Genomic DNA, 16,440 nt, shown 5'->3' on the forward strand with positions numbered 1-16,440 from the left:
TGGTCTAAGGTCCTACAAGAAAAGAAGCATGAGTACATGGTTAGGAAGATCGCCTTAGAGAAATTAATTAATTCGTCTGAGGATCTAGCTGATAAGGTGATATCTAATATCTATACTTAATTCGTCTGGGGGTGTTACAGGGAAATAGACAAAATATCTAAATCCCTCGAAAAATAACAACCGACGTGTGGGATCATAAAAAGCATGGCTGATTTCGTTACCTTCTTTAGAATTTAAAGACCACTTTGTTAGAAATTCAAATTTAGAATTAGTGTGATGACAGACTCAGAGCTTGACAGTGGGTGCTTGACATATATTAATTGTGATGTTTGTGTAACTGCTAGAACTCAAAGCAGTAAAAGCAAAACCTAAAAAAAAGTATCGCAATCAAAAAATGAAAATGACACATTCTTTGAAAATCAAATTCCATTCCAATACATCAATTTGAAAATTATTGTTTGTTAATATTATTATTAGTAAGACGTTATTGTTATTAAAAAGTTATTATGATTATCACATCGGACAATATGTCAGCAAAGGAAATAGTGAACGACTTAAAAGAAAATTACGCGAAAGTGCGCAAACTAATCGACGAGGATAGTAAGAATGATCCTGAAAATGAGCCCTATGTGTCGAAATACAAAGCCAAGGATATACTGAATAACATGCGTGACGTATTAGGTAATATTGCGGAGTCTGAATCTGGTTTAACTAGGGTACAAATAGATGCATTGAAAGGCGCTGTGATGTTGTCCATTGGTAGCGTTGATATGGAAACAGAGGACTTTACTGGTTGTGAAAAAGCGTTGAAGGAGGCAGAAGACATCCTCCTGCCGAGCGCTTTGGAGCCCGAAGTCATAATACTGCTTGTAAACGTTCAAAACAATCTCGGCTTGCTGTGGTCCTTTAGAGACGAAGCGGAGAGAGCGAAAACCTATTTATTGTCATCGAAAAAGAATTGCGAAGACTTTAAAGCTACAATGCGAATGCCTGTGCCTATTGAAACTATTTTGGGTATAGCAACCCCAGCAGATGATACAATAATAACAGATTTCATGTGTTTAGAGAAAGCTCACACTTTGACACTGTACTACTTGGCACAAGTGTATGGGACTTTAAAAGAGAGTTTAAAGTCTGCTATATATTGCCACGTTACATTGAGAAGGCAGTTAATGTATAAAGACTATGAACCAATTGAATGGTCGTTGAATTGTGCAACATTATCACAGTTTTTCGTTGAGCAAAATGGGTTTTATCAATCACGGTACCATCTTGCAGCTGCTTCAACCATTTTGGATAGGTACGAAGCTGAATTATTGGCAGTTGATGTCAACGATGATGCACATTTGGCTAAGAAGGAAACATTGAAACATAGATATGCAGATGTTGCACGGTGCTGGATTAAATACTGTATCATGCTGATGTCTGCATCCAAGGAAAGACTAATGAGTGACGCTGATACTGTGACTGATGCAACCACAGGTATATTTAACTGATAAAGAAAAGAAAATAGCCTTTATTCACTGATAGCGTATTACATATATTTCACTTAATACTTAATTTATTATTACACGAGAATCAGATTGTCCTTCGACATAGGACCAGATATTGCCACTGCTCTGTCTCTAGCCCTTCTATACTTCCAGCAGCTTGTCTTCCCATCTTTTGTGTGCCTTTGCCTCCTTTACCTCCTTTACTTATCTCTGGAGTACCATTGTATGACCTGTATGGCCCATTTCTCTTTTGAGGATCTGACCACACTTCCCATCCAGCTCCACCTCAGCCTTTTTATCTATATTTTGATAAAATATAAATATAAAAATATTTATTTTGTTTTTTTTTTTTTTATGTTAAGTATATTTAATAATTATTATATTGTAACTAGGATTTAGTTCAACCATTTTGAAATGGCAATAATACACTCAGTATTATTCTTATGGGTTTCTTTGACTAGGTGCATTTGGAACACTCATTTCAGTCTCAGTTAACTACTCAGTTATGTACATCAAATATAAAAAGTACTATCTATATCTAGTGCCAATAAGATGTGTTAAATACATCTCTGCCCAACTCTTTTCTTTAGTGTTAAAGTTATAGTGGTTACCACTTACTTGACCTACTTATTACTTGTGTTAAATGTCATTTTTCATCTTACAGATATGTCAAATTTAACATTTGAGGATACTGAAAACATATGTGAGGGAGACCTCAAACAATTAACATTCCCAGACCTTGATGTTTCAAAATACGAACAGAAAATTGGTGATAAATATTTGTTAACATATGAAGATGCACGGGAAGTGTTCCTCTGCTGTCAGGGTTGGTTGGACAAGGCTAAAGACTATTATAGAGCTGATACATTAGCCTCCGATCATATAGAGTTAGTGCAAGATTCCTCTCAAGCATATGCATACCTTGCTTTCTTTGAAGAAGACGATGAAAGGCGAGCAAAAATGTACAAGCGAAGAGTGGACATGTTAGAGGATTTGCTCAAAGAAGTAAACCCAACATATTACCTAATGTATTGTAGGCAGCTTTGGTACGAACTTGGTGAGGTATACTCAGAAATATTAAACATTAAATTGGACAAACTGAACAAATCCAAAGAAAAACCTACACCCCATATACTGAAAAAGATTAATATGTTATGTGAGAAAAGTATTGAGAACTATGATAAGTTTTTGGATTCAGTTAAAGACAAAAATGGTGTAATGCCAGTTAAACTAGAGAGTGATGTAGTGAGGCCAGCTATTAATGCATATGCTTACATCGGGAGAAATAGCATGAAAAGGATTGCTGTGGACAAAAACGCACAATTGAGTCATGTTAAGAAGAGTTACGAATGTTATCAAGGCGTCGTAGATATCTGTAAGAATGATCCTGAAGCAGCTAATATGATGAAAGAAGAATACACCCTATGCCAGGAAATGGTGAACATTCTTCCATTGAAAATTAAGAAGTTAGAAAAGGAGCTTGTAGCTTAGTACACTACTATACATACACTGGATGAGTTTCTTGTCATTCTTTAAGCAATTATTGATTTTTTGGACATTCTTAGTTCCAAATCTAAAATTGTCTACTCTGGTTTATGCTTCATTGAATAATTCAAGAAATATTACAAAAGAAATGATTACTACAAGTATGGTTGACCTATATCAAATGACAATTATATTTAATGTGTAACTAAATTATTTTTAGCTGGCAACTCAAAATATTTACACTTTGTGCTTGTGTATAATCTACTCATACAATTGAATGTAAAACTAAAACATAATTTTCAGTATTTTTATTTTATTACTAGGCAATAACTACTAGGCTAACTATAGTCAAACGGATCAAACATGATAAGATTGATGGCTTGCCTAGATAAAGTCCTGACGCTCAGAGATTTTGATAGGTTGTGATCGAATGGGACAGACATATTGGAATACATTAGAGTAGTTGACTCATATCAAATTTAACATAAACAATATTAATTTCGTATAAGGGTCTAAATATATAGATATTAATTAATAAAAATTTCATATAAAACTTAACTTAAAAACCATGTAATTTTAAAATTTTCCAAACGTCAAAAACGCTATTGCCTCGTTATTTTGCCAAAGACAAACAATAATTGGCATAACCTTGAACAGAGCAGTTTAACAACTATGTACGCCAGTTCAAAGTCACATCGCCCGTTCGATCACGATCTGTCAGAAACGCAATCTCTGAGCGGCCGGACTTTAGTGCCTTTTCACATATACCGATGTTTGTTATGTCAGGTAAAAATGTGTTTATATACAATTATATAAGTAACAGGGCAAAAATAAAAACAATGATCTGCTTATGATTAATATTATATTTGATATATTATAATAATAAATAATCTATTGTTTCAGTTTCATTATATGTCATTCAACAATAAAAGAACCTAAATGTTTTGCTGCATTTTTATTAACACGCTTTAGCTTTACTTGTATCTATGTATGTAAAAAAATCAAATCTTGGAATCTTAATTTGACCCACTTCACGGTCTTTGATTAGGGTGAAATTTTGCACACGCTTTGAGTTCTGATGACAATACGTGACTAGCTAAGAAACGTCATTACAAATCCAATATGGCGGCGTCCCCAAGATGGCGTACTGGCTGTTTGAAATCCACCCCCATGAGTATATCAAATGAAAGGGCTTGCTGTCAGGAATACGAAAAAAATAGTCACGTGACGTCCAGTATATGTAATTTATAGTGCGCGCTAAAAGCGTGTCTTTTACTTTTTTAAACTATGTAAGTAGTTATTATTCTTAGAATAGCTACAAAAATAAAAAACTCAGTAAAAATTCCGAGCTGAGTTGCTTGTGCCTCCTTGCCTCGGAAAGCACTTTAATCTGACGATCTTAATCACTATCATTAACATCAGCCGGTCATAACAGTTAGAAAATAGTCGAACAGCAGTCATCAACAGTGATTTATGTAGGATGTTTCCAACACGCTTATGAGCGGGGCCACACGATGCGTTCCGGTGCCGCATCGCAAAGATTCAACGTATTAGCAGGCACACGAGCGGCGCCGCTACGCAGCGTTGGACAGTCTGTTAAGACAACTGAGCGGTGCCGCTCCGACGTCGCAGCGCATTCACCCCTACCCGCCTCGTCTCGGTGGTTGCAAGTCCGGTGCGGCGCCGGAGCGGAGTTTGACGTGTTACAGATATTTCTATGAAAGACGACACAGCGCAATGCATCGTGTGCCCTCGCTCTAATCCGGGAAAAAAAGAGACAGTTTTTTCAGAAAGAAAAAGACAGAAAGAAACGAGAGTTTTTTTACTTCTCGTCATTTCTGAAGTGAAAACTATAGGCGTCTTTTTTTAGGTTTTTTTTCGGGAAACACCAGATTAAGTGACATTGTAGATTAAATTTTCCTCATTTTTACTTGCAATCCTCCTAACAAGTTAGCCCGCTTCCATCTTAGACTGCATCATCACTTACCATCGTGACATTGTAGTCAAGGGCTAACTTGTAAAGAATAAAAAAAAAATCGTAAGGGGCGCCTGTAGCCCGGGGGCCTGTATCATAGATTTGGCTGATACGGTGTTAGCTACGCTCCTGAGACAGACCTTGACCTTGTTTTGTGCCGTAAAAATAGGCTGAAACTAATGAATAGATAGTTGTACCTACCTCAAATCAGTTGGTATATGTAGGTATTAGTAACCTGTCTTAAATGTGAGTCACCTTCCGGTCCTAATAATAGACGAGATTCGTTGATTATATAGATCTATTTTTATCAATTGCAATTTTATGCGCGTTTAATGATTGACCTTATTTTATTCAGCTTTCACTTTGGTTTTGCCTATTATTAGCTTCAATATTTTTTTTATTAGATAGATTGATAAAGCTATAAATATTACTATGAATAATATTATTGCTAGTGCAACGTCTATTAGGGCTAGCTTGTAAAATGGTAGATCTCTCGCTTTGGTGTAGAGCTTGGCATCGTGACCCCATCGAATAAGCCGTTCTGTGTGGTAGATAGCCGTGTCGATGGGAGACGATTCTCTGTCGTGCCACATCTGGGACACTTTCCGGGCCTTTGCAACCATTCTGAAAAAAAGAATACTTGGATTAATAAATGAAGATGGGAATATATTAGGAGGGGAGCCGAAGAGGGGATTTTTGCAGTTACTCAAACGCGGCAGAAGAAGGGACTACTCTGAGAGGAGACTTGAGTTCAGCAGTGAGCCGAATATGGGTTGATAATTCGGCTCACTGTTGAGCACGAGTCTCTTCTCAGAATTTGGGGTTAGGCCAACAGTCCACCACGTTGGCCCAATGCGGATTGGCAGACTTCACACACGCAGAGAATTAAGAAAATTCTCTGGTATGCAGGTTTCCTCACGATGTTTTTTCTTTACCGTTTGAGACACGTGATATTTAATTTCTTCCGTGATAGCCCAGTAGATGTGCCCTCTGCCTCCAAATCCGGAGGGTGTGGGTTCGAATCCGGGGCATGCAGCTCCAACTTTTCAGTTGTGTGTATTTTAAGAAATTAAATATCACGTGAGCCGAATATGGATTGTTAATGATGATGATGATGTAAATTAAAAATTTCTGTATGTTATACATATTGAGATACTGGTCGGCGAACAACGGTAGGATGACCATCGCCTTGCCATCTAACACCGCTTTCGTCATCCCCAATATTCCGTATAGTGACATATCTACTTACCTTTATAGACTGTCCAGGCAGATTTACATAATACCTAAGTATATTAAGACAATACTGCGGATACAGATTTACTTCTCCGCAATATCCTGGATATTAAGATGCTTACTCTCCACTCAGAACGTGTTGCAGCGCGCTTGTCAGAGACTGCTCAATCAGATCCATGCATGCATCCTCAGCCGCTGCTGCCGCGTTGAGATACTGGTCGGCGAACAACGGTAGGATGACCATCGGCTTACCCTCGGACACCGCTTTCATCATCCCCAATGTTCCGTATAGTGAAATATCTACTTACTTTTAAAGACTGTCCAGGTAGATTTACGTAATAAGTATACAGATTTACTTCTCCGCAGTATCCCGGATATTAATATACTTACTCTTCACTCAGAACGTGTTGCAGCGCGTTAGTCAGAGATTGCTCAGTCAGATCCACATAGGACAACACTACGGCAGCGCCCGCCTCAGCCGCTGCTGCCGCGTTGAGATGCTGGTCGGCGAACAACGGTAGGATGACCATCGGCTTGCCCCCTAACACCGCTTTCGTCATCCCCAATATTCCGTATAATGACATATCTACTTACTTTTAAAGACTGTCCAGGCAGATTTACGTAATAAGTATACAGATTTACTTCTCCGCAGTATCCCGGATATTAAGATACTTACTCTTCACTCAGAACGTGTTGCAACGCGTTAGTAAGAGATTGCTCAGTCAGATCCACATAGGACAACACTACGGCAGCGCCCGCCTCAGCCGCTGCTGCCGCGTTGAGATGCTGGTCAGCGAACAACGGTAGGATGACCATCGGCTTGCCCTCTGACACCGCTTCCGTCATCCCCAACATGCCGCCGTGGGTGATGAAGGCGATGACCTTCTTGTGTTCTGTAAACAATTTTTAGAAATTCACATTCAAATCAAATCAACTTCGTACCGTACGTATAAAATAGGTACAGTACAAAATTAGTAGTAGGTCTTTAGTAACACAGTCTTTACCCAGCTGTGGGATGACCTATAGCATGTTTTATAGAAGAATGAAGAATAATCCACTGACTTGTGGATTATTCTTCAGACCAGAGTGGGCTTGAAACTCGTATAGGTATAATTTCTGAAAATTTGTTGGGATGAACATAATATTATAAATTATTCGCACTGAATAAGTTCGACTGAGTGGAATTTACTGTAACCTAACTTAATTTTTGGAATTAATAAACCTTTAAACCTTTTTTGAAATTAATTATTATGTAGTGGATTTTTTCTTTGTAAAACAGGTTATTTTGAGGCAAGGACCAAAGGCTCGTTGAGCATAGAGCGGAGCCCGGAATCGATAAAGCCGGAATTAAGTCCATTCACCGCCGAAATAATGTTAAAAGTCAAAAAATTTTGAAAACAAGCTTGATTAAAATCTTGCGTGTTTTTTTGTACCGGTAGTGAGTTTTGGTTGGCAGTGAAGTGTTTCTGGTTGCAAAAATAACCTTAACCCACGGATCAACGACTTCCGTGCCTTAAACGTAGAAACAATTATTTGAAAACGCCTAAGAAGCCTGCGATCAAGGGCACGAATTTCCGGACTCAAAATGCAAAATTCATTTATTTCAATGGGGATGATGACTAGGTTTGAATAGGTATATTGATTTTTGTGATACATTCGGGTAAATAAGATCAATTTTAACTAATTTATATATAAAAAGCAAAGATTGTCTGGATATTTGCAAAATAAATAAGATTATAAAATTTCTAAATCTATTAAAAATCTTTTATCGTAATTAGATGAAAATTCATACAGTTTTAGCTTCCTTACATTAAATGTGACATTTTTCAATAAATAAACTAAAAACATCAACGTACAAATAACAAAGATATTAGTAATTTTGTTTGAACGCCCATACAAATCTAACGATCATTATGTAGGTATCTACGACCTCATTAATTCGTACCATTTTATATGAGGCGTTTTTCAGGATCCGCGGCAGAGCCGCAAATCTGACCCTTTAAATCCCTGTAGCTCTGAAAGTAATGATCGCAGATACCCTGTTACTTTTACAAAATTGCTTTACTATTAGCATACTCTTCATTTATATACATATACAATACAAAAAACTGTCATCATCCCTATTAGGTTTAGTTTACAAGCACTTTTGAAACGTCAAGTATGACTATTTGTAAAGTCTCCACACCACAGGTTCGGATTTCGTGAGGTTCATAAAAAATTAAAAAAAAAAAATTACTTACGTAGCAATTCGTACTGCGGTAACCATTTGACCCGCAGTATATTTCCAATGTAGGTTCCCTCTTCTCCGCTGCCTTCATACTTCCAAATCACTCGCTGTTTCAACTTGGAGAGTGCGTTGATGAAGATCTGCTCCTTATACTTCGGCATTGACATGGTCTTTACATGGGAGCCCAGACTGAATAACACCACGCCATGTTCGGACTCGTTTAGGAACTTCTCGATGTACTGCAAAAGAAATAATTCATCATCATTATGGACATATTTTAACGGCCCACTGTAGCGGCTGGCCTATTCACTAACGTTGGTCTGTTAGCCACCTAATATAATTATCTTCAAATTAATAACAACCCCATTTTTCGTATTCCGTAAAGCCCATTACAACAAACCGCCTTCCTAAACAAGAATAACTTTATCCTTTATGAAAAACAGCAGATGGTTGTTTATCTTTATTATTGCAAAAAAAATGAAATGTTTTTCATTTCATTGCAATAATAAAGAACTTAACGAGGCGGGTATGTGATTAAATATACAATAAAATGTAAGCGTCGGGTCAAGATTGACAGAAAAACTAAATAATTAATAAATTAATTAACATAATTAATTCATTAATATGTTGGAATTTTAAAATAATTCCTGTTAATAATTAGAAAAATATTAATTTAACTAAAATAAAAATTCTTATACTATTGTAATAAAGAATTTTCCATCTAATACCTAATACCTATGTTTGTTTTTTAAATATACCTCTTATTTATAATTTTCCATATCTTTAATCTTCGTCTTTTTATCTGCTTAACTTTAATTAGATACCTGGTCATCAGGTAGGTACCTACCTACGTCTAGTAGTTAAAAATAAAAATAAAATTAAAAATTTTGAAAAAACCCCGAACATCACGTAATTAATAATTACATTCTTGATCAAGTCCTGAATATTTTCTTTAAGTGCGCTTTCAGATCCCGCTCGAGTATATTTGCAGACATTCGGTTGTTTTTCCCCACTTTCAACCCCAACAACATTTAAACGGCTAAACCGATTTTCATCAAACATGTCTAAGAACACTAGCCCGTAAGTCACCTTTGATACAAAAACAACTAAATTGAAATCGCTTCATCCGTTTGGGAGCTATGGTACCACAGACAGACTGACAGACAGACACGTCAAACTCTTTTTATGTCGGGGTTAAAAAGGAGCATCCACTTTTACCCGACTACGAAGGGTAAGATATGTGTGTATGTTCATTTGAGTTCCTCATTTTATTTATTTATTTATTTTTAAGAAAAATCAACAGCGTTACCAAGAATACAATTATACAATATTTCCTGTATGTTACAGCCAATTACAGATTTTCCATAGTTAGAACAATTTATAAAAAAGCACAATCTGAGAATACTTTTTATGAAAAGGAAATAATAAAAAAAAGAGAGAAAAGAAAAATAATCACATTAAAACGTATGTAGTGAACGTTGGTATGAGAAATTGTGTGTGTGTGTGTGGTTGAGTGTGTGTGTGTGTGTGTGTATGTGTGAAGACAGTGTGTGCTAAGTGATTAACTATTTAGTTTCCGCTAGATAAGCTCATAACTTACGAACTACTAATCAAAACTTAATTAATGAGGTATTGATGGACGCTCTATTGTAGTCCGCTGGTTTTACGCTACTACCACCAAACAATTACTGCGACTAAGGAAAACAATTCCGTCATACATGATTAGTGACTCACCATCCAATAAGTTCACGTGCCTGCAGGACATCCAATAAAACCCGATCATGTGATAGTCGCGAATCGCGATCTGCATGACATCATGCAGGCACGTGAACTTATTGGATTGTGATTGGCTAGCATAAGCGTAACTTTACGCGTTTACGCGGCGCGCGCAACGAGAGCTCTCAAAATTGCCGCATTTTTATTGATGCTTCGCTCTACGAGTAATGGTTGTAATTACATAGTATAATAGTAGATTGTTATAAAAGGGGCTAAAAGACCCATTACCTAAAAATACGAGGAATACGAGGTACGAGCCAAACAAAGGGCACTGAAAGTCACAGAGGGTCGTATGATTATTAGGGAGGCATAATTATTATTAAGACTAGCGGACGCCCGCGACTTCGTCTGCGTAAAACCCTGCTATTACCCCAACCCCTACCCTACCCTACCCCTACCCCTAACCTACCCCTACCCTACCCCTACCCTATCCTTACCCTACCACTACCCTAACCTTACCCTACCCCTACACTACCACGCGACGGCGACGGAAGCTTAAAAAATGGAGTATCTTCTCCCGTTCTCTCAACATTTCCCTTCACTGCTCAGCTCCTATTCATTGCATTGCAGTGTGACGAAAAGTATACTATAACCTTCCCAGGAGTACGAAGAATAATTGTACCAAGTTTTGTTAAAATCCGTCGGGTAGTTTTTGTTTCTATAACGAACAAAGCACGCGACGGAAGCTTAAAAACTTGAGTAACTTCTCCCGTTTTCCCAACATTTCCCTTCACTGCTCTGCTCCTATTGATCATAGCGTGATGAAAAGTATACTATAACCTGCCCAGGAGTATAAATAATATTTTCACCAAGTTTCGTTAAAATCCGTCGAGTAGTTTTTGTTTCTATAAAGAACATACAGACAGACAGACAGACAGACAAAAATTTTACTGATTGCATTATTGGCATCAGTATCGACCACTAATCACCCCCTGATAGTTATTTTGGAAATATATTTCATGTACAGAATTGACCTCTCTACATATTTATTATAAGTATACATTAAATATTAAAAAAGAAGACTAGCGAATTTTATTACGTGTGTGAATATTTACGTACTCGTATTATGTTGTGAATACCGAGAGATTTTATTAAATTAAATCTTTAATACCTTTAGAGAAAAGAAATTGTGGAGAACCTATTTAATTACGGTTATTTGGAAATTTTAGTAAATATGGGTAATATTCTGTTTATTTATCGTAGCAAATAAAGTAAGTACTGATTAATGTGATGGATACCTACTTGTATATAAGAATATATCTACCTGAGGTAAAGATTTCTTGCCAATGTTTAAATGCATCCCACCAATTTCCACCAGCCCAGGAACGAGAGGCATGGCCCCGTTGAGCACGTGGAATGTGTTTAAGAATATCATGGACGTATTCCTGGCCAGCTCATTGAGGTCTGGAATGTTGCCGAACCTTTTCTCTAAAACCCTTTGTTCTTTCATCACAATTTGTTGTTTATACCATTCATTTATACAAATGTCCAATAGCGTATTCTCCAGTCGTTCCATAAAGGACATTTCTGGTTTGAATGTGGACGTTACGATGGGCACGTAGGACGGGTTGTCGACAGCACCGATGCGTTCCATCGTCCAAGGCATGCGTGCCCCGGACACCATGGCCAATATCGGTGCTTTTCCACCGTACAAACGATACAAAGCCAGCGCGCAATCGCCCATGAAAATCTCCGTCAAAACCAGGTCATAATCACCTTTCAGAGCTTCTACAAACGGTTGTAAATCCATCAGGCGCTCGCATATTCTGGCCGATGATGTGGAAAACGATTGCAGCGGTAATATACTCTTCGCAATGCCTCCCAACACCGGAATTTTGTAAAGGAAGCCCTGGTTCTCGAAGGCGTTTAAATTGACGTGTTCAAGCCGTGTCTCATCTATCCCTTGCAAGCTGATTTCGCGGATATTTGGAGGTGGATCTTTTATGGGGAAGAACGAAGCCACTGTCATGTTGTGACCGCGCTCTGCGAGTCCTTTCAGATATGGTTCGTATACCATGTGGTGACTTCGCACTGTGGTGGGGAACAAGCCGAGGATATTTGCGGCTTCCACATAACAACAAAGCAGAACAACGGATAAAATGTTAAAGATAAAACGCGTCATCGCACTCGCGTGACTTCACGGCAACTGCTGAAACAGCACTGGATGTAGCTTCGAGCTTCCACCAAGCATAATGGTGTCTTTAATACAATGTGCATTCTAAAAGGCCGAAAAGTGAATGTAAATTATGCTGAAGTTGTCGGTAAAAATTGCAATGTTATTTGTTAGTATACAGTTTATTCTAATACTTTAGTTAATATTCTGCTGCTTTCAATAAGATGAATTAGATGATACCACCACTTCTTAGAGCATAACAACCACTGTTATGCTAAGAAGTTAATCAATAATTTATTAGTTTTTTAATAATAACCTAAAGTAAAACTATTTTAGTTATTGGGGTGTCTACTAATTAATATGCACGAGGCTAATATTTATATTTAACTTAAAATATCTATACTTATTATAAATCTGTAGAGAGGTCAATTCTGTACATGAAATATATTTCCAAAATAACGATTAGTGATCGATCCTGATGCCAAAAACGCAATCAGTAAAATTATCGTCTGTCTGTGTGTCTGTATGGTTATTGAAATAAAAACTACTTGACGGATTTTAAAGAAACTTGGTACACTTGTTCTTCATACTCCTGCAGGGCTAGCACGGGCAAGGGAGAAATTTATCCACGGGGAGAGGATAAAACGTTTATCCCCCACACTCGTTTTATCCACTCACCGCGCATGGGCACGCCGGTGGATATAATATCCCCGGTGGATAAACGGAGGGAAAGACTTGTCAACCCATTTGTATATATCTTATAAATTGGCATTAGGTATATTAATAGTCCGAAATAAACGTAAATTTGATAATATTTGGTTATTTTGTGCATATTATTTATCTGTTTTCTGTTGGCATTGTTTTGTTTGGTGATTGTTTTTTGCGGTGGTTTGTAGTAGGTATCTATAGTATCTATCATACTAGCGGACCCGGTCAAGCTTCGTTGTGACATAAGTGCATTTATTCTCTATCCCTACTCTACCCTTCTTTACCTCTACCCCTACCCTACCCCTGCCCTACCCCTACCCTACCCCACCCCTACCCTACCTCTACCCTACCCCCCCCCACCCCCCTCCCCTACCCTACCCCACCCTACCCTACCCCTACCCTACCCCACCACTACCCCCACCCCCCACCCCCCACCCCTACCCCACCCCACCCCACCCTACCCCTACCCCCCACCCCTACCCCCCTACCCCACCCTACCCTACCCCTACCCTACCCCACCACTACCCCACCCCCTCTCACCCCTACCCCACCCCCCCACCCCTACACCACCCCTACCCCACCCCTACCCCACCCTTACCCTACCTCTACCCTACCCCTACCCTACTCCACCCCTACCCCACCCCTACACAACCCCTACCCCACCCCTACCCCACCCTACCCTACCCCTACCCTACCCCTACCCCACCCCATATTGCGAAGCAATTGTTAAAGACCAAAATATGCGAGACATAATTGTTTTTTTAAGTAAAGTTTTATCCCCACATCAACTTCACAGGGATAAATTTATCGCGTTTAAATGTCAAAAGTCCCAAAGTATATCATTTTATCCACTCCATATGCCATAGTCGAGGAAAAGATCTCCACGCGTAATGTCAATCGGGGATTAATTTGTCTTTCCCTTGTGGCCATGCTATGACGGGTGGATTTATATCCTTAGTCAGTGGATATAATTGGTGGATAAAAATTTTATCCCTTGCCCATGCTAGCCCGGCTGGACAGGTTATAGTATACTTTTTATCACGCTACGATCAATAGGAGCAGAGCAGTGAAGGGAAATGTTGGGAAAACGGGAGAAGTTACTCCATTTTTTAAGCTTCCGTCGCTTGTGCAGCCTTAATAGGTAGGGTAGGGATGGGGTAAGGCTAGGGTAGGGATAGATGAAAGTTTACATCGACTTTCATGCGGACGAAGTCGCGGGCGTCCGCTAGTTATATAATATAATTATATAAAATATTGAACTTTTAATAAATTGTAACAGGACCAATTCTGTGTATTGAAGATATTTTGAAATTTTTTGTTGCAGGACATTGTAATCGATACACACTGAAGTCAAAAAAATATTTTTTCAGATTTTACCTATGTCTGTCTGTCTGTCCGTCTTTTTATTGACCGGGCATCACGCTGAAACCGCTGACTGAATTCAAAGAAACTTGGTACGATTTAAAAGGGGGTGAAATAGGGGTTGGAAGTTTGTATGGTAACATCTTCCATGTTACAGTTGTGAAAATTGCACTGCGTACTTGCTATCAGAAATATACTTAATATTGTAGCTACCTAATGACAGTTCCAGTCCATATAGGTAGCTACAGTAAACCGTTGAGGAGTTCCCATAACTGTCGTTCGTCTTAATCACCACACTAACCTAACTGTTGTAAATTGGTAAGGACTGCTCTCGCCTGTGTTTAGGCTCCACCATCAGATCGACTTCAGACTTTCATAAAATTATAGTGTTATAAAATACTTAATAAAAAAAATTACAAAAACACTAGTCGCCCCTACAATTTTCGAAAGTTTCTCTAGATTTTTCCAAGTTTCCATCATCGCATTCTGACATGATAGTTTTGGGACCCTTTCAATCAAAAAAGAGTTTTCCAAATCAGCATAACAAATATAGATTTATGTAGATATAACATACTCGTATGAAAAATATACCTACCTGAGGTAAAGATTTCGTGCTGGGGCTTAAATGCATCCCACCAACTTCCACCAGCCCAGGAACGAGAGGAATCGCCCCGTTGAGCACGTGGAATGTATTTAAGAATATCATCGACGTATTCCTGGCCAGCTCATTGAGGTCTGGAATACTGCCAAACCTTTTCTCTAAAATCTTTTTTTCTTTCATCGTAATTTGTTGTTTAAACCATTCATTTATACAAATGTTTAATAGGGTATTTTCCAAACGTTCCATAAAGGACATTTCCGATTTGAATGAGGACGTTATGACGGGCACGTAGGACGGGTTGTCGACTGCACCGATGCGTTGCACCGTCCAAGGCATAGGTGTTCCGGACATAATATCCAATAACGGCGCTTTTCCACCGTACAAACGATACAAAGCCAGCGCGCAATCGCCCATGAAATTCTCCATCAAAACCAGGTCATAATCACCTTTCAGAGCTTCTATAAACGGTTCGAAATCTATCAGCCGCTCACATATTCTGGCAGATGATGTTGCAAACGATTGCAGCGGTATTATACCCTTCGCAATGCCTCCCAACACTGGAATTTTGTAAAGCAAACGCTGGTTCTCGAAGGCGCTTAAATTGACTTGTTCAAGCCGTGTCTCGTCTATTCCTTGCAAGCTGATCCCGTGGAAATTTGGCGGTGGCTCTTTTACGGGGAAGAACGATGCCACTGTCATGTTGTGACCGCGCTCCGCGAGTCGTTTCAGATATGGCTCGTAAACCATGTGGTGACTTCGCACTGTGACGGGGAATAGACCGAGGATATTCGCCGCATCCACATGGCAACAGAGCAGAACGACGGAGAAAATGATGAAGATAAAACGTGTCATTACAATCGCGTGTCTTCACGACCACTTCTGAAATTGCACTGGATGTAACTTCGAGCTGCCACCAAGTTGTAGTAGTGTGTAATATACAATGTTTATTATAGAAGGCGGAACAGTGAATGTAAATTATGCTGAAGCCACCAAATAGCAATTATAAAACTTCTTAATATGAATATATTTATTATTTTAATTTTAATTATTATTCGACTAAGATAAATTAGATGATAGGCAACCACCATGTAAACTGTGATGGTAGGAGGCCTAGTAGTAGTCATCGATAGTGGCTAGTTATCAGTTTTTGATCCTACCGGAAAATCTTACGTTGTATCTGATTTTTTTATACTACGAGTTAGGCGCTAGAGTTAGCGCTTGGCTGCAATTAGGTTTGATGGTAATTGATGTAGCCTATTACGGAGGTACCTAAGCGCTTGCTTAGGTGTCACTTTAAAAATATCCTTGTTGAAGGGTAGGAAAAAGGAGGTTGGAAAGGCAATATGAATCAGGAACTACTAACCAAATCGTTGTGAGCTTTGTCCACGGGATATTGGTGCGTATTAGGGACGAGTACCTGGTGGTCTTAAATTGGATTTCACGAATTCTTGAATCTAGGTCAGCGCT

The 16,440-nt window shown here is 38.6% G+C and overlaps 2 protein-coding genes across 2 annotated transcripts; one reads left to right on the forward strand and one right to left on the reverse strand.

The window, feature by feature from the left end:
* The first annotated feature begins 15 nt into the window (after positions 1-15).
* LOC112058477 (KIF-binding protein) lies at positions 16-3,922 on the forward strand. The gene is made up of 2 exons (XM_024099341.2): positions 16-1,482; positions 2,158-3,922. The coding sequence occupies exons 1-2, from the start codon at positions 507-509 to the stop codon at positions 2,982-2,984; spliced, it is 1,803 nt and encodes a 600-aa protein (XP_023955109.2). The 5' UTR covers positions 16-506; the 3' UTR covers positions 2,985-3,922.
* LOC112058476 (uncharacterized) lies at positions 3,824-15,840 on the reverse strand. The gene is made up of 7 exons (XM_052883585.1): positions 14,968-15,840; positions 14,708-14,742; positions 11,454-12,324; positions 8,427-8,652; positions 6,863-7,079; positions 6,577-6,762; positions 3,824-5,577 (listed from the first exon to the last, which is right to left on the reverse strand). The coding sequence occupies exons 1-7, from the start codon at positions 15,823-15,825 to the stop codon at positions 5,301-5,303; spliced, it is 2,670 nt and encodes an 889-aa protein (XP_052739545.1). The 5' UTR covers positions 15,826-15,840; the 3' UTR covers positions 3,824-5,300.
* Positions 15,841-16,440: the final 600 nt, after the last annotated feature.

The sequence above is a fragment of the Bicyclus anynana genome, chromosome 9 (assembly GCF_947172395.1).
Source record: "Bicyclus anynana chromosome 9, ilBicAnyn1.1, whole genome shotgun sequence".
In the NCBI taxonomy this organism is placed as follows: domain Eukaryota; kingdom Metazoa; phylum Arthropoda; class Insecta; order Lepidoptera; family Nymphalidae; genus Bicyclus; species Bicyclus anynana.